Raw genomic sequence first — 24,432 nt, 5'->3', positions numbered from 1 at the left:
CAAATAAACTGTAAGTCCGAGGAAAACATTGTAAAACATTAATAAAAACTACATAAAAAATAAAATCAGTTACTACTATTTGTTTATTTTGGGATTTTTGTGTGGCTCCATATCCCATCTTTACTGTAAATATTTTTAACGGAAAAAACTTTAAATTTTAGATAAAATACACAAATCGATAGAATTGCACATTTAAATAATGTCAGGAAATATTTGTAGCTCTTATTTATCTGTTAAAAATAAATTTGTTTTTATTATGGTGGTGTATAAGCCATGCAAACAAAATGCAGAATGAAAGAAATGATATACGTTAAACACAACTGCAAGAAAACAGTTTTATGGAGAAGTGATAGAAGAGTACTGACTGTATATGATTCTCAGAACTGTGAACAGATAAGCACATAATTGCCGGACGATTTAAGTACTGCTTCATTTCTTTTTGAAAGGGCCAAGAAATATGCTTAATGTAAGTAATGCGTTGCTAAATCAATCAGACATTGCAAGAGAAATAGGCTTGCCAACTTCAAAACGCAGTAGGAAGTCCTTCTCATATTTTCTGTTGTTTACATCAAAGGTTTTTTATAAAAAATTTGATTTGGCATAAATTCATCACAGGTCAGATTAAGCACGTGCCAACAAACTGGTTGTGTGAAATATCCCAAAATTTTAAAAGTTTAAACAAGATCCAGACAGCAATGAATACAGGTTATGAGTTTGGTATTGTGTTTTTCAAATCAGTTGCTGTAAAGGTAAACACTGTTGAAACCTTGTCAGAATGAGTAGTGCATGTTCTCATGGGGACACAGGTTAAAATAGAGTCCCCGCGGCTTTACTTTCCAATTGTTCAGTCTTTGAATTAAACAGAAGGTCCTTTTAAAAAGGTTTCATAGAAAGATTGGTCATAATGTTGACACACAAAAGCACTGAAGTCATATTTAGGTCATGCCAAATTTACTATGTTTATCGACTTAATTTGGGAAATCTCAGAACCGGACACACATGCACGAGCAGGCTGAGATGAGCCACAGTGACGTTAAATGGCCAATTGTACCAAAAAATTCAACACAACAAATGCAAGAGCCATTACTGAAAGTGTAACATCTCCAGCTATAACCTATCCAAAACACATGGCTTACCTTGTGCCCTTATCGCCCATTGCGAGGATCTGTGTGCGACACGTTTCACAGAAACTCTTCTCCTGAAGGAGAAAAAGAGGAGACGGGTTGGTCAAATACAGAAACACTGAGCTTAGAAATAAAGATAAAAAGATAAAGAAAGAGAATTTACTATGCACTCTTGTCAGGCTGTGTTACCGAGACACCTAAGCAGATCTCCTTGTGGTCTGAAGCCGTTCCAGCTGAATCCAATTACAAGAGCATCTCCACTGCTGGTTGCCAGGAGGCAAATCCTCCGTTTCCCAAATAAAACAAGCAAAAGCCTGTGATGCTCTGGTCTAGATGTCCTTTAGATGGATCATATGTGAAAGAAAAGATGCTATTTGATATCCAGTGAGATGCACTGCCTTATCCGTATCCGTCTGCTAGAGCTACAGCACCACCCTCTCTTCCATTGCCTGTCTCTCTCTCTCTCTGTTTCACACACACACTCACTATCTCTCTCTCTCTCTCTCTCGTTCTTCTCCTCTCTGAATGTGTGAGGGTATGTATGCGTAGGTGATATTCTCTACTGCCGAGCACACATTTCTGCTTGCCTTAAGAGAGCGTGAAATGAGCGCATCACCATTGCCATGCCAGTGCATTATTTACATCTTAACTCTGACATCATTAAAGTGCTGCCACACTCCCTTAGGGTGTAATACATCGATATTCATCAGGAATAAAAGGATATCAATGAGCCATTATGTGGATTGATGACATGGTTTTATTAACTGCATCCACGATAACTTTTTAGTGTTTCATCGTGCCTTTTGTAACACTGCTTTGCCAGTTCACCCTTAGGAAATACATTTTAATCCATCACATAAGTCACATCAAGATGCTTGAAAAAATAAAACAAATTATGACAAGACAGCAACACCCATAGCATCATTATTTCGTCATGAAAAAGTGTATATACACTAAAATAGTCGGGAGAAATGAGATACGTTAATAATGTCCTAAAATCAATGATAAACTTATTACCGGCACTTTCCACTAATAGGGTCCACTTTGGTGTTCCATTACTTTTTTAAGTATTACAGACATTGTGGAAACTAGATATAAGTGGCGGCCAGTGACTTTTTTCAAAGGGCGCACAATGCGAAGCTCATCACAACATGTATGTAGCCCATCCGAGGGGCAACCTTCCGATCTCTCTGATGAAGCTAATACGGAAGTGACTTAAACTGCAATTCATCGACTGGCCGCTAGAGGCCGGCTCCAAAAGGGAGTAAGTTCCCGTAGACTCCCATGTTAAAAATGCCCAACTTTACACTAGACAATAATATGTTTACAGCCTGGTACAAAATTGTTTTTGGTCTATATAGCTAATTTTGCCATTCATGACAACTGTAAGGTGGGTGAATTTTTTTGTAACTCATCCATTTAAATTATATTAAGCCTTAAAGTTCTGCATAATTAAGGGCGTGGCCACTTGAGTGAGGGGTGAACAGCCACTGCTGACACTAGAATCGAGCTTGGCAGGTGTGGTTTCAGCAACCAGTCACCTCAGCTTCACCCACGTCCCGCCTCTTTACCCATTTTCGGTTTTCCGCGAGTGATTCGCGTCGACGCGCGGCCAAGATGGCGACGACAGCCAACGCCTACTTTAAGCTTCAAAAACAATCTTCACAAACCAATGGGTGACGTCACGGACACTACGTCCATCTTTTTTTACAGTCTATGAGCCCATCATGTGTGTGGCTCGTCATGTCAAAATATGTGTTCGGCGTGTCATGTGAATATGTGCATCACGTGCAGACGCTTCTAAGGGGTTTATGAAAAAAGAGACGCCAGATACTCACAATCAGAGTTTACTGTTAAAGGGGCCATGGCATAAAAATCTGACTTTTCCATGTTTAAGTGCTATGATTGGGTCCCCAGTGCTTCTATCAACCTAGAAAATGTGAAAAAATCAACCCGGTAACTTAGTTTTGGTAAACCATTCTCTACAAGCACATGAAAAAATAGGTAGTTGAAATTTGGCTCTCCTTATGATGTCATAAGGAGTTCTTATTATATAAATACCACCACCTATCCAATCACAGCACTGCCATTTAGCGCAGAGAAAAGCACAATTGAGTTTCAATTGGAACAAACCACCATCATTGTGATCAGCGTTTGCATTTCATCAGCTCATTTGCATTTTAAAGGACACACCCAAAACGCCACATTTTTGCACACACCTACAAAGTGGACATTTTAACATGCTATTATAAATGAACTATATTGTATATTGAGCTAAAACTTCACATCAAAGATTTATTTGACATCTTAAAAAAGTCTTGTGCCATGGCCCCTTTAAGTGGTAAGTGTCTTGTGAGTATTTTGTGAACGTGAGCGTCTCTTTTATCATAAACCATTTCGACATGTCTTGTGCAGCAGGCACTTATTTTGACAAGACACATGATAAACATGCTTCACATGACGCAACAAACACATATTTTAAATTTGTGTAGAGAAGTCACCTGTCGTCCCTGCTAGATATGTTAAATCTGTTATTATCTAACATATAATGAATGAACAGAAGCTAGTTTGAAACACATTAAATGTCTTAAATAGAGATTTCAGAAAAGGTCTTTATAAACTTAACTGAAACAAACAATTACAATCATACTTCGTTGAATTGATATTTCGTTTGTTACTTTTTAACTTTTAGCTTTGTCATTCCAAAAACAGAAGCTGTTTGTACAAAACAAACAAACTGTAAAATTCGCCAAACATTTAACTACCCCTTGTTGCGCTCAACTTTGTTACCCTTATAAGTTTACTGTACGAATGAATACAAAATATTTTCTTCAACTTTAAGGAGTTATAATTTTATCAAAAACAACCCCCCCCAAATACTTAACAAAATATGAAGAGTTTCGTTGCAAAACGAGATAACCACCGTTTTTTTAATTGTTCAGAAATCTTGTTTTTTTGGTTGTGCATTCCAATCAATTTCAATTCAACTGCAGTTGTTTTGTTTTGATTTAAACCTTCATAACTTAAAAAATACAGCTAAGTAGCACCATAAAACAAAATAACAACATAATAACATAATATTAAACATGTTTTGACAAAAATGTTAAAAAATGGATTTATCGAAACTCTTCATATGTAAAATGACACAGACTCTGGTAACAGGGTTGCGAAAACTGTCTTATGGTTCGTCTAGGAATGTCTTCTTTCATTGACACATTGTTGAAAGGATCGTTTCTTAAAGAGTTTCAGGTCTCTGTTTGTAAAATCATGCCTATTAGAACATAGACAGTCATGTTTACTTATATGCTATGCATTCATATGCAAAACAACAGACTTTATTGTCACAGTCAATGGTCCTTAAATCTGCAGTTTGGCTTGTTGTATTGCTTGTTTGGTCTGTCCCTATAAAAAAAGACAAGTAAAAATAAAACCTAAATAAAATAAAGAAAAAATGTAATATGTTTTTAAAGTAATATCACTCTCGTAATCACGTGATAAAGGTCTATATCAGCATGGCTGCGATTACACCAGAGACTATAACGAATCAATCACAGCCATGCTGATATAGACGGTTTCATGGGACGCACGTGCGGTGACGCGATACGCATCTGGTCCAACCTTCACTTCCGGTTTAAGTTTTTAATGGTCTGACAATTGCTAAACTGAACTCTTGAAGAAATACCTCGTCGAAAATAACAAATGTTTTGGTTTCCTAGGTAACCTACGTGTCGTTGTTTTTTTGCTTGTTATATAAATAAACTACGTTTAAAGTACTTTGTTGTTATTTATTCTTAGCGTAGTTTACCGGAAGTTACGTGTAGACCACGGACGCCGCTTGTTTATGTTGTTACTGCTGAAACCGTCTATAGAGGCTCTATAGAGGTTTTGACGCCAAGTCAAAACCGTTCTATTTCATCATAAACAATCTGAAAACAGGGCTTTAAGTGTAAAATACCGAACTTGTCCTTTAAAAAAAAAAACAGCTTATCCCAAACTAAAAATGATATTTTACTCACCCTCAAGCCATCCTAGGTGTATATGACTTTCTACTTTTAGAGTAAAATAATATTCTGGCTTTTTATCGTATAAATTTGTTTTTGATGGATGGGTGCGCTTTTTGGAGCTTTAAAAATGAGGCACTATCCATTGTCATTATAAAGCTGAAAAGAGCCTGGATATTAAAAAATAAATCCAACTGTATTTGGCTAAAAGAAGAAAGTCATATACATCATAGCTTAAGGGTGAGTAAAATATAGACAAAGTTTCATTTTGGGGTGAACTATTCCTTTAAGGTCGAGCTACCCAAAACCCAGAATTGTCAAAAACTAATCCTAAACTTACCTGGCTAGCCAACTAAACCGTTTTGTATGGTACAGGCTTTTCTTTTGGTCTATCTTTGTAACAATGTAAATCAGTGATTTCTAACACTTCATCATATCAGCTAATACATGAGCAGTGTAAAATGAATAAATGTCAAAATTGTACAACACACTCTGCATAAACTGAGCATTAAGCTTTTCCGCACTTAACATGCAAATGAAGGTAGCAAATCAAATCATTGGCCGGTCTGTGACTGACGCTGGACTTCTGTGATGTCTGATGGCAGTAATTTCGGTCTTCAAAGTCAGTCAAAGCAATGCGTTATGATTGGCATCAGACAGAGTGCTCTTTTAAATGCTAATCTGAGTGCGGTTTAGCTGTGAGCATACTGGGTCTCTATGGCAGCACTAAAGTGTGCGGCGAACGCAAAGGCTTCATCTCATTCATTTTTAAAAAGCAAGTCACTTTTTATAAAAAACTAGTATAACTGAGCACTTCCCTGAGGCTGTGTTTAAATATATATTCACATTTAGATTGTATACTGTATTTAGAAATCAATGTCAGTGTGTTACAATGTACAATAAGCATTCAAGTAAGGGGAATTAAAAAGGACATTTTACATTACATGTTCCCTTAAAATACAACCTTGGACATAAATGCGCCAGGGTCGGGTTTCCGTGTATTCATAAATGTGCTGTCGCGGTCTTAAAAAAGGTTGTTTCCCTTTTTATTTTTTATTGTAATTTGTCAATGGCTTATGTCAAAGGTTAAAATCATATGCGGTCAAATTGTCAAGTTGCTAAAAAAGGGTAGTACAGGAAGTCAAGCAAGATGAAGGCCTGTGTTCTTCCTCTGTTATTCATTTGGAAGGAGGTTTAAAAACCTCACTCATTCGCCAGACTTCTGTAACATTAGCACATTTCTCTGTACTGTTATACGCACATCAAAGCAACAAAGACTTTCAAAGGGGTCTTATTGTTGATGGGATGCATAGTGTGAAGCTTCCAACCCAACACGGTTGTTTTGATGACGTCCCTGAGTGCTTTTCCAGGAGTGACTTATGTTTGGTAAACTGGAAACACATCTGCAGTCAGATATCACACCAGAGCACAGCTCGACGACTCTTGTCCACGCTTACGACGTGTTCGCCCGACAATGACCAAGCCACGGCACTTATTGAAGCACTGTTGAAAGAAGTCAGTTTTAGAAAGAAATCAAAGGAAACCTTACTAGTTTCAAAGCTGAATGCAACAGTTTAAACTAAAATTGTATCAAGAAATGTGGGTGATTAGGCTCCATAAATGACAAAAGAGAACCATAGCAGAGTAATCAAAAAAAAAAGAGTAATCCAGCACAAACTTTAACTCTTGACAAGTTATCTCGTCACATTTCCCTGCCAATGACGCTTATCTGACGAGTTTTTACGGTAATTCCGCTATTATCCCAATTTATACAAAACTGAAGCAAAAACGAATTCAAAAACATTTTAAACTTTGTATATGTTTTGATCTTCATTCTGAATCAGATCTCTAACAAAAGTCCTTTACAAAAATGCAATTATTTCAGCTTTTTGCTCAAAATTGTGTATTTTTGAAGAAACCTATACTCATATTTAAAGGGGACATTCCATGAAAATCATAATTTTTCTATGTTTAAGTGCTATAATCGGGTCCCCAGTGCTTCTACCAACCCAGAAAACATGAAAAATAGCAACCCTGTAACTTCGTTTTGGTAAGGCTCTCTCTGCAAGCATGTGAATATATAGGTCATCCGGATTTCGTTCCCCCCGTGACGTATTAAGGGGATCTTATTATAATAATACCGCCCCTTCAACTGCGCTATCCAACCATGACGCTGCCTCACGAGTGCGAGAGTCAGAGAGAAAGAATGACTGACAGCACGACGCGTTTGTATTCCCTCAAACACAAACAGTAGCCTACAATCTTATAACGTGTAGTTTTAATGGTCTTTCTAAAGGTTTAAGAACGTTAGTGCAAGAGAGAGAGCGAGTGAGCGAACGAACGAGAGAGAGAGAGAGCAACGTGATGGTTCACTGTCATCAATACAAGTATGTAGTTTAATGTTTCTCTGAAGTTTATATGAATGAACACGAGGATTAATGCACTGCACAAGACGGAGTGAGCGAACAACATGTATTCACTATCATACACAATAAGCATAAATATGTTGTTTAATGTTTCTCTCAAGTTTCAAATGAATACGAGGAGTTACAAGATAGAGAGTGAGAGACTGACAGAAACGCGAATGTGTTCAATCACAATAAACTTAAACATGTCATTTGATCTGTTTCTCTAAAGTTTAAGCATTATACGTGTTGTTTTATTACAGATCATTTAAATGTGCTCGTGTGGTTTGGTCAAAAAGTAAACTTCTGAGTGTTTGTGGACGTGTATTTTATTGTAACATGCTGAAAATCATTGTGTCTGTTTAAAACACGTTCAGCATGAGACCTAAAAGTCTTTATTTTTATTCCACAATGTTCCTCATCTGGTGATAAACATGTATTTAGTATGCATACAACAGATGATTGACTTTTTAAACTTGTTCAAATATATAATGCTTAACATCGCTTACTAACTTCCTTGTGATAGAATCTCCCTATTTTGTCTACTGCGTGAGCGCTTAAGACTCCGCCCACCTGAGCAGCTCATTTGGATTTAAAAGGGATACACACAAAAACGGTGCATTTTTGCTCAGACCCATAAAGTGCCTATTTTAACATGCCACAATAAATTACCTATATGGTATTTTGAGCTAAAACTTCACATATGTACTGGGGACATCAAAGATTTATTTAATACTTTAAAAACGTCTTGTGGAATGTCCCCTTTAAGAGGATATAAAAATAGAGCAAATGTTTTGTTTTGTTTGTTTGTTTGTTTGAAAGCAGAGGGTATGTTCTTTTCTTTGATATATCTGTATGTTTATTATATTTACAGAAGAAAATTTTCCTGGAAGGTATTTTGTGAAACTTTTGTGAAAATCAATTTTTACCAGAGAACACACCCATCAAAGCGTGCTAGTTTTGAGTAGCAATTATGCGGGTTTTGCCTTGAAAACCTGACAACCCGGATTAGAGTTACAATCTTTATTTATACAACCAGTGCCTATACAAAACTTTCACATGAGGTCTCAGGTCTTTCTAGATGCTCTCACTCCATAAAAAAGTGCATTTGTTTATTAACAATAATAAAATGTCTTATTAAATATGTAAAGGTTGCTACCTGAGTACCTTCTGATTATCAGACATCAGACATTTTGGTTATTATTGTAAGACGTTGTGTAATTATAAGTGTGACAAAAAGACATTTGAGTAGTTGCAAATTTAAAATTGCTGTAACTCTGACATGATGTCAACATTGGTGTAGGAAAATCCCCTACAGTACCCTGGTGATATACAGTATATCAAATAGAATAGAATATGGATGATATTATTGCAAATTGTATTGCCCTTATAAATAAATTGGAATCTAATAAATTACATATTTTTTTAGTTGAGTATCACACATTTAGTCAATTAATATGCTAAATAATATGTGTAAAATGGGCATGTTTAACTAGACGTGCCTTTTTATTTAACATTAAAAAATTTGTGCAGAATTTGCAATAATGTCAGCGGTCTCCCAGTAAGCAAGCCAACAGAACGACAGCATTCAAAGCAATCAAAATGAAGCGTACCTACTTATAACTTAAAAATCTAAAAATAAAGAATCACAATTAATGTTATGTATAGTACCTGTGCATGTCGGGAAGCCGTTTTTCCAGCATTCCTGAGTTCACATTCCATATGTAGACAGCGCCGTCTGCAGAGCCAGCTGCTAGATAACTTCCATCCGGACTGCAATAGAAAGAAAGAAAGCACATGAAATAGTCTGGCCTGTCATTTAAATCGACCATACATAGGTCAAACTTTGTGTTAAAAGATTCAAATGGCTTGTTAAAGCCTAGACCAGACACAATGGGCTCTATCTTACACCCGGCGCAATGCGCGACACAAGTGTCTTTCGCTAGTTTCCACCCGGCCCAATTATAATTTTCACGTTTAGCGCCACATTGTTTAAATAGCAAATGCATTTGCGCCCCCTTTTGCGCCCATGGGCGTTCTGGTCTGAAAACGAGGTGTGTTCAGGCGCATTGTTGGCGCGTTGCTATTTTGAGGCAACTAAAATAGACTACGCCATTGACCAACAAAAACCTGCTCTAAAGTCTAAAGTCAATGCAATATGTTTTTTGTTATTTAAAGAGCGCATTAGTAATATGAGTATGAGTAATAAATGAGGACTAATTATGAGACGTTAGAAGGCGCAAAGAGCTGCTTCACCTGTAGCCTGGTAAGTAAATAAATGCTTTGCTTTAAACAAATGCATCTGTTTTTAAATGTTTTTTTTTTTTAAATGCTACCTCACAGATTTATTGTATATGATGACTCTGTACCTGCGGATATGGTGAGATGAGAAACATTTTTAAGTAATGCTTAAAAAACTCTTTGCTTAAAACGCTGTCCAAGTGCTGAAACGTGTGGAGAGCCGTTTGTAAATTCTTTATCTCCTGTTTGTAACAAATAAAGTATTTTTACAGTACAAACCTTTTCTTACATACTTAATTATTTTAATTACATAGTTAATCATTACTTCTTACATAAATTATGTTTTGATGATATTGGATAGCCATACATTTAAAGCAATTAAAAGCCTGCTTTTTTACTTCCATGACTAAAAGAAAACGATTTTTAAAGGTTTTAATAAACAAATAACAATTTCAATACAAGTGAAAAACAACACAATTATTTCACATTAATTTTAACTGGGGATCTTTTTCCTCCGCTTAGTTTTTCAGTTTACAAAGTTCGTCATCTAAATAGGGATTAGACATAGCGCCAGCACAACAGGCTTTTAAAGGGGATGAGAGCTGAGACTCTCATTGGTTTATTGCACGTTACGCCCAAAATACTCCCATTACAATAGGACCAACCCTTTTCGACCATGCGCTCCACGCACAAATAATTTTTCCCGTCGTTAAATTAGCAAAAAAGGATTCGGACACGCCCATTAAGACGTTGCGCTGTGCGCTTTAGACAATGCGCTTAGATCGTTAAAATAGGGCCCAATGACTTTTCTGTGTATATTGTGAATTTTGGTATTTTTTTATTTACCTCAATTAGGGTTGTGCCAAAAGACACTACCTCGGCTACGACTTCTATCGACAATATTCAAACATATCGCCAATAGCTATAGCCTTCATGATAATTTTTTATTACCGTTTTTTTCGGACTATAAGTCGCTCCGGAGTATAAGTCGCACCAATCAAAAATGCGTTAGTCAGACAAAATAACATATATAAGTCGCAGAGAACTATAAGTGGCATTTATTTATAAAATTATTTCACAAAATCCGTGCCAAAGAACATTTAATCTGGAGAGTCAAGTTATTCAACTAAACAATAGCAGACAGAACAGCAGGCTAAATAGATGTTCGTACGTGATCGTAATATTATCAGTTATTTAAACGATAAACCATAGCATACAGAACATACCTTGTAAGGTTGAATAGTCTAAATTAACCGAACAAACCACCGAGCATCAAGTTCGCGGACTCGTCATTCCGCATCACTGAATCATTGAATTACATAAATACAGGAGCAGCATATAGCAGACACTCGCGGCTGTAGACGGTAATGTTGTCTCTTGCCTCATAAATGTCAAAATTAATTCATAATGACTTATCCTGAGAATAAGACACAGCACCAGCCAAGTTATGAAAAAAAACGCGACTTATAGTCCAGAAAATACGGTATGCTATTATCATTTTTAGCGGCATCCAGCAATGAAACTGTAAATTGCAACCAATGGCTCAGTCCAAAGCTCACCCGCCCTTTTCAAAATGCATAGTAAAGCTATGGTAGCCGCCACAGGACAAACACATCATGGTCTGAGACAACGTAGTGACAAAACATGCTCTACAGAACAGTTTGTCCATGTAGGGCTACTGTAGAAACATGACAGAGACTTCCAAGTAAGGAGACCTGCTGTGTATGTAGATAAAATCAGCTCATTCTAAGATAATAAAAACAATTTTGTTCATTATGTAAGGTCTTTACACACCACTGAAAACATAATTATGTATTTTATAATCCATTTCTGTCAATAGAACCTCCTAAATTTTACACATTGCACCTTTACATTTTTGTGTAATATTAAACTGTACCTGTCAAAATGATTTGCAGTATACCGTCTGTAATTAGTTTTGAGCAGTTGTTATCTGGGAATAACAAACCTGGAAATGTCGTGACACTGACATTCAAACATGCAGTGTAATAATCTGCGATAACAACTGGGTGAATATTATCTTTAGTAGTGGTAAAAAATAGTGGTGTATATATGATGTATACTCAATGTAAGGCAGATGCATAATGGAAAGACTGTTTCAGGCAAATGAAGTACTGGCAACAGTCATAGATAGCTATAACGTGGAAGATATTGAATTATGAGTCTGGTAATAAGGGAAAATGTTGAGAGATGTATGAGCCTATGAACGACAAATAAACCATCAGATGTCTGTTTGTAGCTCTCTATCCTCTTTCATGTGCTCATGTCAGATTCAGTTGTGAAAAAAGACACCAAAGCCACAGTGCATTCTGGACTTGCTGTCTCCATGGAAACAGTATATTCCTATGCTGGGAGGCATAGATATCAGAGGCGCTAAAAGACTCATCTGTAAAACTCGTTTCTCGTCTTACAGTGCATCAAATACCGCATGCTGCATTTATTTCCGACAATGCAAAGAAAAGTGCAGGGTCGGATTATGTTAACTAAATGTTGGAAGGTTGAAAGCTCCCTCTGTTTTATGATTTTGTTTAAATACATCTAGAGCAAAGCGTACCATTTTTAGGTTGGAAATTGAAAGGAGCTATTTCTGTCTTGAATGCAAAACACTCTTTTATAAATAAAGGGATACATAAATCTATTTGAGCAAATCTAAAAGCTAAAGAAATTAAATCTTTCATGAAGGAAAGACAGCAAAAATAAGCTTCTGGAAGTCCCATTCATTTTTCCAACGAGGAATTATTTTTGAACAATAATAAATAGACCTACCATGTTTCTGTCGTTTAAAAAAAACACAATCCCAATGAAGAACTATGCAACCCACATTTCTGAGGATCAATTAAAGATCATTGTCTTCTTGTGCTCCAAAAGAACTTATATACTTGTATGTTTTTCTGATAAACTTTAAATTACTTACAAATGACATTTTACTACATAAAAATACTTCAATTCATGCAAATTCTCAAAATTGTTTCTGTCTCATAGTTCTAACTGAATTTATGCAGGCCCCCAGAAAAACAGGGCTCTACACAATCAACACAATAATACATTTACAGCAATACATTTTTCCTGCCTGGTCCACTGTGAGCATTCAAAAGAAAATCCCAAACAAGATGCGACTCCTGCTAACACGCTAGAAAACAAGAGTAACAAACGAAATCCATCTCGCCAGCTGTTTCTACCCAGGAGGTCACAACCTTTCCCCGTTCATTAAAGTAGAAGGATTGGATTTTCTATCTCCGTGTAAATCCACATGACCTCTGTGAACTGAAACTGTATACGGAAAAGTCAAGACTGCGAGGGTTCATTTCGATGCCAGGTGCCTTCAACAGGAACAGCGGCATGTTTTAGGGACTGTAATCATCACGATGCATGCCAAATCAAATGAGATAAAGCCTAGAGATCCTCTATAGGTGTCCTATTTGTTTTGACTCACCTGAAGATGGCCTTGGTGCTGTCGCTTCCACATTTGAAGCCATCCGCCCTAAAGACATCAATGATAACACAGAGAGACAAATACTTACTGTTCTGCAGAATAAACAAAACTATAGAAAGTGCTTGTTCAACTACAGACGGACAGATTTTAGGGTTTTTTTAGGTCATGTTCTGTCTGTAAAACTAGCATTCTTTTTTTATTTCTTGCATTTCTTCTTAGTTATTCATTACAATTATGATCCCATCTGTAAAAGCCCATCTAAAGTCATTCTACATAAAATCATCCTACACAATGTATAGAGCTTGATATAAGATCATGTAAAAGATTGTAATCAAAGGTGTTAACCTTGACATCATTAAAATCTGTCACTATTAACATACATAGATATTATTGTTATAAACTTACATCCAATGTAATAGTATTGAATCTAAATGAATCATATTTGTACAATAATGTACCGTGTCAGTACTGAGGTACAGTTCAAGTGCTATTACAGGTGCTATTTTGTGTTTTTTTTATTATAAGACCTGTCTGACAAATCCCCCCTTAATGTATACATACAGTTTCATTCAAGCTAGATTACATCTTTCAGTAGGTTGGAGTTATATAGGCAGTAGGTTATATATACCGTATTTTTTGCCTTCACATATAGCAAAAGTTAGTTTAAACTTGACATGATTTTTCACAAATATATTCAGCTATTTGAGTCAGGTGTGAGTTTGAGGATTTTTTCCTGAAAACCACCCTGTCATTGCTCTTTCTCAGGTCAACCAGCTGTAGGATGTTATCTCTGGAGCAGCTGAGTAACTGTCTGTGATCGGGGCAGAGGTCCAATGATGTCACCCTGCCCTGAAGAGGAACTTCCTGTGTGCACGTCGCTGCCCTGCGGATACAAATACACAGAAGTTAATAACTCAATGCTCGCACTTAGTTTACAGTATGTGCACTAGTGTCTATACACCAAAAATAGTTAGTATAGGGTTGGTACAAAGTAGGACTGCTTAACGATTAATCGCAACTAATCGTTTCCAGAAAAAAGTTTTTGTTTACATCATGTGTGTGTACTGTGTATAATAATTATGTATATGTACACTCACCTAAAGGATTATTAGGAACACCATACTAATACTGTGTTTGACCCCTTTCGCCTTCAAAACTGCCTTAATTCTACGTGGCATTTATTCAACAAGGTGCTGAAAGCATTCTTTAGAAATGTTGGCCCATATTGATAGGATAGCATCTTGCAGTTGATGGAGATTTGTGGGATGCACATCCAGGACACGAAGCTCTCGTTCCACCACATCCCAAAGATGCTCTATTGGGTTGAGATCTGGTGACTGTGGGGACCATTTTAGTACAGTGAACTCATTGTCATGTTCAAGAAACCAGTTTGAAATGATTTGAGCTTTGTGAGATGGTGCATTATCCTACCGTAAGTAGCCATCAGAGGATGAGTACATGGTGGCCATAAAGGGATGGACATGGTCAGAAACAATGCTCAGGTAGGCCGTGGCATTTAATGATGCCCAATTGGCACTAAGAGGCCTAAAGTGTGCTAAGAAAACATCCCCCACACCATTACACCACCACCACCAGCCTGCACAGCGGTAACAAGGCATGATGGATCCATGTTCTCATTCTGTTTACACCAAATTCTGACTCTACCATCTGAATGTCTCAACAGAAATCCAGACTCATCAGACCAGGCAACATTTTTTCAGTCTTCAACTGTCCGATTTTGGCGAGCTTGTGCAAATTGTAGCCTCTTTTTCCTATTTGTAATGGAGATGAGTGGTACCCGGTGGTGTCTTCTGCTGTTGTAGCCCATCCGCCTCAAGGTTGTGCGTGTTGTGGCTTCACAAATGCTTTGCTGCATACCTCGGTTGTAACGAGTGGTTATTTCAGTCAAAGTTGCTCTTCTATCAGCTTGAATCAGTCGGCCGAATGATGCGAAATACGCAGACTGGCACCAACAACCATGCCACGCTAAAAATTGCTTAAATCACCTTTCTTTCAGATTCTGACATTCAGTTTGGAGTTTATGAGATTGTCTTGAATAGGACCACACCCCTAAATGCATTGAAGCAACTGCCATGTGATTGGTTGATTAGGTAATTGCATTAATGAGAAACTGAACAGGTGTTCCTAATAATCCTTTAGGTGAGTGTATAAATACACACACATGCATAATATTTACATTTTATATTTAAATATAATTTATATTATATATAAAAACTTAATATATAAATATATTTTTTTCATAAACGTATACATGTACTGTATGTGTGTGCATTTATTTATATATACATAATTATTATATACAGTGCACACACATAGATGATGTAAACAAAAACTTTTATTCTACAAACAATTAGTTGCGATTAATCATTATGCAGCCCTAGTACCAAGTAAGTGTATAGTACAGTATGTAAATGTAGAAAAGGACACTGCAACCCAAATAATTATTACTAATTTCAGTGTAATGCTGCATTAAAATGGATAGCTGCTATATAGATTCAGTACTGCTGCCAAATAGTTTACTTCCTTTTCATTGTTATTCACATCATGATGCTTTTTTACTTTTAATAGATAGAACGATAACATTAAGTAGAATGGTATCAATAAAGGAGGCAAACCAGACTCAAACTCAGCAGTATGAGCATCATGGATCAATGTGTAAATGTAATATTTGAGCCAACCATCAATGTGATGTCTCTGTAGCTCAAATAATAGAGCCTAGCATTAGCAGTGCAAAGGTCATGCGTTTAATTCCCAAGAAACAAATAATATCCAAAGGTCACCCTATTGAAAATCCATCTTCAAAGTGTCACTAGTCGTTTTCAATGGGTGTCATGTTATTTTTGTATCACATATTACAACAAATCAAATAATGATGCTAAGGACCCATCCGCTTCCCTTGAAAATCTGAAATCTGACAGCACCAGTTCTCTCTACAGTCTTTGAGAAGATTGATGTCATGATGGTTTGTCCCATCACACCATGAGTGATTTACTTGTGAAGTCAAAGAAGGCAGCAGCAGATATCAAGCCACAGCCTGCTCTTTCCTTTTATATTCTAACACAATATCATATGAACGCAGGGGCAAGGGTAAAAAAATTGACATCAGGGCTTTCAAGATTTACGACTACTGCCAATTCAAACAGCATTCCACAAGAAACTAAGCACAGAAACAAACGGGTGTCAATCATTTATATATGTTTAGTATAAACAGGATATGTTTAGTGAGTCTGTACTTCTTTATTGTCACAAAAAAATAAGTATTGCATGATGAAGAAAACAAATAACATAATAAATGCTCAAATCCCATTACAAGAAGATGAGAAGAGAGACAATTATGTGGGCTGACGGTTGCTAGGAGACAAGCGAGCCGTCGGCTCTCAGTTGCCACTGCTGGGATTGAATGAGACATGTCAAGGACTGAGCCAGGGTGTAAATAATGGCTCTCTATGGCGTCATCCATATTGTTTGTTACATTGGCCATCATGCTTTGTGACCTATGGACACGGGACTTTGGTGGACTTGGCGCTTTTATTTTACGCCTCTTCTCCCATCATATAAATCCAAACCCACTGAGATCCTAAATAATGTGAGTTACATAACAAATGAACCGCATTATAATTGGGCCCAATCTACCATAAGGCAGTGATTTCCAAAGCAACTTTATTCATACTATAATAAAATAAAGTAGAATGGCATCACTGTGGAATTATGCAACACTGTTATTATAGTAATAGGTTATGTAAGCTGTGGCTACGTCAGCACGGTAATAAATAAACTACAGCTGTTCAGATTCAATTGAAAATGCTTGTTTACTTATCCAGACTATTTTTACCCACAGCTCCATGATTTTACATTTATTGACGACTTCATATGTTGTTTGACCTAAAATTTACTGTATGGTTGATGTCAGTGTTGGGATTTACAATACAGCGCCATTATCCCCTCATAGTGCACAATGTGCCGTTCCTCATATAAGAACTAGTAAATGTATTAACAAATGTCTGATATCAAGACTGTATGTGACAAACTATAAGTTTTGAATGTTTGACTTCATCTCCTAAATTCACATTAAGTCAGAGTTTGGACCATACCAGTTTATATACAGTAGACTTACTGGCCACTTTATTACGTACACCTTGCTAGTACCGGGTTGGTCCCCTTTTGCCTTTGAAACTGCCTTAATTCTTCATGGCACAGATTCAACACAGTACCTCAGATATTTTGGTCCATACTGACATGATAGCATCACGCAGTTACTACATATTTGTTGGCTGCATATCTCTGATGCGTATCTCCCATTCCACCACATCCCAAAGAAAAAACTCATAGTCATGTTAAAGAAACCAGTCTGAGATGATTTGAGGTTTGTGACATGGTGCTGAGCATTATTCTGCTGTTGGAAGTAGCCATCAGAAGATTGGTACACTGTGGTCATAAAGGTACTAGGGTTGGACCAATAGACAATAGTATTGTGAATCGTTGATCTTCAGACATATCGCCAATAGCAGGCTTTCATGATGATAGTTGGGGAAGAATATTATTATTATCATCTTGGTTTCACATTAACATGCACATTGCGTGCTGTTCCTCGCATAAGATGGTTTGTGGGCTTCACTTTGTGTAAAAGAGCTTTTAACACGTGTGGATTCCTTCTCGCATGCACCTGGACTTAATGCGCATGTCTTGGACTACTCCTCGGACCTGAATGCGCACGACATGAACTCTACACCTGAACTTGTAATGCGCATGATTCAGACTCTTCCTTGCTCTGACATTTCCTTGCACTAGAGAGATTGTTAGGAGCACAGGGGTTGAAAACCAGCGAGTGTGTTGTTCTCGCTTCCCGGTACACAAGATATTTTAGAGCGCAATGATGCGCTTGAATTAAAGGCCCTCTAAGCGAATCTGTGTGATGTCACTTCTTGTTGACTTTCAAAGTATTGTCAAAGAAAACCGAGCATATCTAACTCATCCCCTCCCTTCCATGCTTTCTAAAAGAGTCATCATGAATGCGCCCAAACCCGACTTCCAAATCCTTCTTGTCGTTTATTGGCTGGAACACTTTGTTATGTTTCGTGGTGGTAGGTTTGACCACTTTGTTTTTGTTGCAGTTTGTGGAGCCTGGGCTGTTTACAAAGACCAGGTTTTTTTACAGTGTGTTCAGGGGACAGGCAGATAGCGAGATGATGTTTACTGTATAAAACAAAAAAGTTTTATGGCCTAAAACGTGTGAATTCGCTTAGAGCACCTTTAATGTCATCAGTTTTTTTTAAACCACTGACCCACATCCCGATACTATCGTATATCTCAATCTCATAGGCTGACAATAGGACAATCTCAAAATGGGCCATAACGCCCAAAACTAGTTGGTATTTGGTACTAAGGGGCCCAATATGTGGTAGGAAAATATCACTCACACTTTTAAAACATCACCACCAGTCTGAACTGTTGATTCAAGACAGGATGGATCCATGCTGTCATGTTACCAAATTCTGACCCTACCATCTGAATGTCGCAGCTAAAATCGAGACTTATCAGACCAGGCAACGTGTTTCCAATCTTCTATTGTCCAATTTTGGTGAGCCTGCACCAATTGTAGCCTTAGTTTTCTGTTCTTAGATGACAGGAGTGACATCCAACCATGCCATGTTCAAAGTCACTTAAATCCCTTTTTCCCCATTCTCATGATTGGTTTAAACAGCAAGCTTAACCATTCACCATGTAAAGATGCCTAAATGCATTGAGTTGCTGCCATGTGATTGGCTGATAAGCAATTTGTGTTATCCAAGGGGCAATCTTCCGGTCACTTTCGTAAATCCACAGATGTGACTCCAAAAGGGAATCAATCCCATAGTCCCCATCCCATAGACCCCCGTTATATTTCAATGTCCAACTTTACAGCAGTAAAAATATGTTTACAACTTGGTACAAAAAGTGGTTTTGGTCTAATTTTGCCCTTCATGTAAGTGATTTGTTTTATTTATATAAATTCTTAAAGTTACTGCATAATTAAGGGCGTGGCTATTTGAGTGATAGGTGGATTGACAATGCTGTCATTACCATCGAGGTTGGCTGGCATGGTTTCATAAACCACCCATGTTTTGTTACCTGGAGTGACGCACAATGACAGATCACGACGGCTGGCTCTGCCCACTTTGGGCTTCAAAAATGCTCTACAGAAACCCATGGGTGACGTCACACACACTACGTCCATGTTTTATGCAGTCTATTGTGTTAACAAGCATTTGGCTGGTAAGTGTATATCCTATAAACGTATTAATACTAAAATAAAAAAAAGACTTAGTTTCAGATTAATACATTTTGTACTGTTCATTGTTAGTTCAGGTTATCTACTATAGCTTATTAATGGTAACAAATAGAAACCTTTTTTGTTGTTTTATGTGCAGGACTGGAGTGGGATTCATTTTCAGCCCTGGAGTTCGATGTCTTAGACCGGCCCACTTTACTTCAGACTGACCATATTAAAATAATATCATTAAATCCTCAGTAGCCTATATAAGTCTGCAATAGTGCACTGTTCTCTGCAGCCTTGCAATTCATTGTATTTTTTTAAATATATTATTTCCAATTATGATTTTTGCCATAATCGTATACCATAAGGTATTTTAATATTATTTAATTAAATGTATTTAAAAACTAGTGAAAGGGAACAAATGAGTTTGTGTTTTCCCCTATATATCTATTTTTTTTTTAAGTGGTGGATCTTGAGATTACAAATCAAGATGCACTCAGTTTATTTTAAAATCTAGATGCACAGCAAGCGCACTCAAATATAGTCTGAAACAAAACTCATGTTCACAGGGCGTGCCCTTTAAAAAACAGAAGAAAACGGCCTGTCCCTCGGGAGACAATTAACTTGGGCATAAAGCGGTGGGTCATCTCCCACCCGCAAATTACACGAGTGGGACTGGATAATATTATAAGTGATGGCAGTCTAAGGACAGCAACCTTCAACCCAGTGTCATGACAACAGAAAAAATCTGACTGGCCCACCAGGAATTCTTCCAGGCCTCCCGATGGCCAATCCGGGCCTGTTTATGTGTTATCCAACTGCATAATTCATTTTTTATAAAAATCAGCATGTTACTTTTGTTCGGTTCCACAAACAGTTGTGCTATTATTGGCATGTTTTATTGTAGAAAACATCTTTTAGATGTTAATGTCTGTAAACAATAAAACCATTACAAAAAATGTAATGGTTTCCGTTAAAATACCAATAGGAACCATTAGCTTTTACCATTTAAACCACTACACTGTAGTGTGTTTTGGGCCATATTCCATTAGAACCAATACATAGAACCAATAGAACCAATACATACCATTAGAGACCAACAAAAATCCATACACTGTAGTGTGTTTTGGGCCATATTTCATTAGAATATTCCCAATAAAACCAATAAAACCATTAGAATTTTCTGTAATGGTTTTATTGTTTTTTTCAAGAGGGCCAACATGTTCTTCACAGGTTCAGTGAGATTTATCTTTAAAAATTCCTCCATAAATAGTTTACCCATCCAAAAAATATGGGACAATCTTTTATTGAATCCAAAGGATCAAACCTTTAGCCTACAGATAAAATCACATCTGGAAAATTAATTTCATGCAGAGCAGCACAAACGCCTTTGAGCGAGAACTGCCAACCCACATGAAAGACGTCCTGCCAGTATGACCGAGTTGTTTCGAAAGACCAATCTCACACATTCACACCAAAGCGTTAACATGCTGTCTGGATGATATCACACGCACCTGAGGCTAATCTCTTTTGGTTTCCATACCAGCAGGACATTATTCAGAATAAACCAGTCATGCCTAGAAAAACAAGAGCTGTTTGCTGTGAATATCACTATAGCAATTAAGTTATTTATGATGTCAAATTGTCTTGATTGACTACGCTTACATGCGCACCAACAATTCTGATTGTTGTCAATAATAAACAGATATACGAAGAGCTCATATGCAAAACCCTCCACGTGCATCTGAAATGTTTTCTTGTACATGAACATTTTTTAATCCGACTCTTAATGGATTCTGCCAAAAAACAGGTATTTCTCAATGACCTGAGGTCTGAATGACCTTTGATGAGCATTTGTTTTTTGGGGGAGTTGGCTTATTTTAATGCTTGTCTTGTCTTATTTTGAGGTCCCCTAGGAAGTTTATTGAGGCCCCCGTTCGAGATGTTTATTTACAGTATGGCCCTTGAAGGGACACTCCACTTTTTAAAAAAATATACTCATTTTCCAGCTTCCCTCGAGTTGAACATTTGATTTGTACAGTTTTGGAATCCATTCAGCTGATCTCCGGGTCTGGCGCTAGCACTTTTGGCATAGCTTGGCACAGTCCATTCAATCTGATTGGACCATTAGCATTGCGCTAAAAAATAACCAAAGAGTTTCAATATTTTTCCTATTTAAAACTTGACTATTCCGTACTTACATCGTGTACTAAGACCGACAGAAAATTAAAAGTTGCGATTTTCTAGGCAGATATGGTTAGGACTATACTCTCATTCTGGTGTAATAACCAAGGACTTTGCTGCTGTAACATGGCTGCAGCAGGCGTAGGGATATTACGCACTGCCCGAAAATAGTCCCCTGCCATTGAAAGTTACCATAGATATGTACACTAGATGTCGCATTGGCTACGGCTTTTCATTGGAAGTGGAACAAAAGCGTCAAATACTGTAGAGCCGCCATCTTGAAACAGGGGAACCCCGCATCAGCGTCATTGTAGGCAATGGTTTAACGGAAATAAAATCACCCTAAATCGTTATGCATGCGATTTTCTAGTTTTTTTTTTCCGTTCCAACAGTCAGATATGTATTTAGCATTGAGTCCAGAAATTTTTTTATTTTTTGATATTATGAAAACTTTCTAACTATAATGCATAGTGCTAGTAGGTCTAACATCCATACGCAGCACAAAAGTTTGGCAACGTCTATTAATTCGAAGTACAGGCGGAGATAGCAGCATTACCTAGCTACTTTCTATGACTAGACCCCTGTTCCAAGATGGCGGCGGTTTTGACGCATGCTTAGAACCCCAAGGCGCCTTTAGTGTATATATCTATGGACAGTTACTAAGGGGACTATTTTCGGCTGCTGCGTAATATCACTACACCCGCTTCAGCCATGTTACATCAGCAAAGTCCTTGATTATTAAAAATCAAATAAAAGGGTAAAAATTAAATGTTTAACTCTAGCGGAGCTGGAAGATGAGTATATTTTAAAAAAGTGGAATGTCCCTTTAAGGGTCTTATGAGTATTCTCACCTTTAATGAAAAAAAATTAAATTTCCAGACTTCTAGACAAAACATGTGCATTCATATTCATTATGGATAATAGGAGAAATAGATTTGGATTTGTAGCAATTGGTGGCATACGTGGATCAGGTGTGACTCATCTTCCCTGACCTTCACACACAAACACTTCATTTCTTGTTTTCTGTAACTTTATCTCTCTCAAACACACATGAAAACACTTCTACGACACTTGTCCATCTGTGGAGGTCTACAGACATGATTCACATTTGCCATTTGATATTGCCAACAAGAAATCCATTATACATCGAAGCCGCTTACACAGAACTCAAACAACCCTAACCCAAACACACTGTCTGCAAACTAAACTTACTAACCACTAAACGTACAAACTAAAATAATTACTAACTAAACTCAATCTTTCTAACCATAAATTAACATACTGACTGATTATAATAACCTAATTTCAATACACATTACTACTCCAACCTAGTTGTAAATGATGCCTCTATAGGCAACGTTCAGAGATTTAACAGATGTCAGTCTCACCGTAAGGTGGTGTGGCCATGAACATTCATTGACTGCCTGATTTCAAATATGAAAAGCTTTAATCAGGGAGCACAGTTTTTTTTAAGGACAACAACTTAATTATGAATAATTTTTAATGTATGCAGACCACGAGTAAAACTCATTTACTTTCGGTTTTAAGATAAGACAAGATCAAATGTCACGAATACATTATTTGGTTAAATTGTTTGTAAATGTAATGTATATAAATATGTCTTTTAATAACATATGACATTTTGTGTGTACTATTAAACTGTACATGTCAAAATGATTTGCAGCTGTGTGTTATTAGTTTTGAGCTGTAGTTACTTAAAACCCTTAGAATGTTGTGACTGGCCGATCAGAATCAAGCATTCAAACGAGCCACGTAATAAGATGCTATAATGATCACAAATTACAAGCTTGCTTAATTAAATGCGTGTCGCTGTAGTTTATTTATGTAGTTTTAGCCTTGGGCCCCCAATTTGCTAAATCCTCAACTGTGGGTAACATACTTATGCCGCAATAGTTAGCCTGTCTGGAACCAAGCTGATTTAAACCACATCTCTGTGTCACACTTGCTTTACATGTGAACGGCCCCTACGCTAATAGGATTTAGTTTCTCTCTCCCTGTCTCGTCCTCGACTCCGAGGACAATGAGACAAACAGACCCAGTTTCGGTAAATGTGAGGGTTGGCACAGCTCTGATCTACTGGCCGTCCTTCGATGTGATACCCAGCTGATGCCTTACCAACGACCAATGGCGGAACCCGCTTAATCTCCTTTTCGTTTACATATATATATATATCTCCCAATTAGGGTTTTTTCCCTCCTAGGACTTTTCCCCTGGCTAAAAAGTCGGTAGGTTTTTCTCCTAGGGGGGTCATTGGCTTAACTTAGCACCCTCTTCTATATGTTATATTATTAATATGCTGCTTATAATGGTGATTCATAGCCGCAGCAAATTTTGTATTATGTTATGCTATCTGTCGATTTTTCTGTGCTTTTCCCTGCTTCTATTAATGCAAAGCTGCTTGAAACAATTACCAATTGTTACATATATTGCTATATAAATAAAATTGAATTGAATTACTGTTCTTACCTGCTGTCCCAAAAGCGTATTTTTCTGTCATAATGGCCACTGATGATAAAGTACTCCGAGCACACAACATCACTACAGTAAGATAACACTTCAATGGTCTGTATGCCTGGATGTAGTACAAAGAGAAAAATAAGATCCAGAATAAATTAGAAATGGATTATGCTGATCTGACATTTAACTGGAAAAAAGAAATGTTCATTGGAAATAAAGTCACGTCTATGTTAATGTGCTGTGTAATACAAATGCAAAAGGTGTAACTCTATGC

At 37.1% G+C, this 24,432-nt stretch overlaps 2 protein-coding genes across 3 annotated transcripts in view; both read right to left on the bottom strand.

Annotated features, from left to right (window-relative positions):
• Positions 1–1,581, bottom strand: part of arrb1 (arrestin, beta 1) — a 39,589-nt gene extending 38,008 nt beyond the window's left edge. Inside the window, exons 1-3 of one of the 2 annotated variants that reach the window (XM_055195636.2) lie at positions 1,288–1,581; positions 1,137–1,198; positions 366–383 (exon numbers count right to left, since the gene is read on the bottom strand). In XM_055195636.2, the coding sequence (XP_055051611.1) occupies positions 366–383; positions 1,137–1,156 (38 nt within the window). In that variant the 5' untranslated portion in view covers positions 1,157–1,198; positions 1,288–1,581. The remainder of the gene's footprint in view (positions 1–365; positions 384–1,136; positions 1,199–1,287) is intronic. The other variant, XM_055195637.2, reaches the window with a different exon arrangement.
• A 268-nt stretch (positions 1,582–1,849) lies between these two features.
• Positions 1,850–24,432, bottom strand: part of LOC129437413 (protein Atg16l2) — a 41,566-nt gene continuing 18,983 nt past the window's right edge. The window contains exons 14-18 of the mRNA XM_073863264.1: positions 24,168–24,273; positions 13,958–14,105; positions 13,223–13,272; positions 9,202–9,303; positions 1,850–6,628 (exon numbers count right to left, since the gene is read on the bottom strand). Of these exons, the coding sequence (XP_073719365.1) occupies positions 6,535–6,628; positions 9,202–9,303; positions 13,223–13,272; positions 13,958–14,105; positions 24,168–24,273 (500 nt within the window). The 3' untranslated portion in view covers positions 1,850–6,534. The remainder of the gene's footprint in view (positions 6,629–9,201; positions 9,304–13,222; positions 13,273–13,957; positions 14,106–24,167; positions 24,274–24,432) is intronic.

The sequence above is a fragment of the Misgurnus anguillicaudatus genome, chromosome 24 (assembly GCF_027580225.2).
Source record: "Misgurnus anguillicaudatus chromosome 24, ASM2758022v2, whole genome shotgun sequence".
Classification (NCBI taxonomy): domain Eukaryota; kingdom Metazoa; phylum Chordata; class Actinopteri; order Cypriniformes; family Cobitidae; genus Misgurnus; species Misgurnus anguillicaudatus.
Note: the sequence above shows the minus strand (reverse complement) of the source record. Positions and strands in the feature narration are given on the sequence as shown.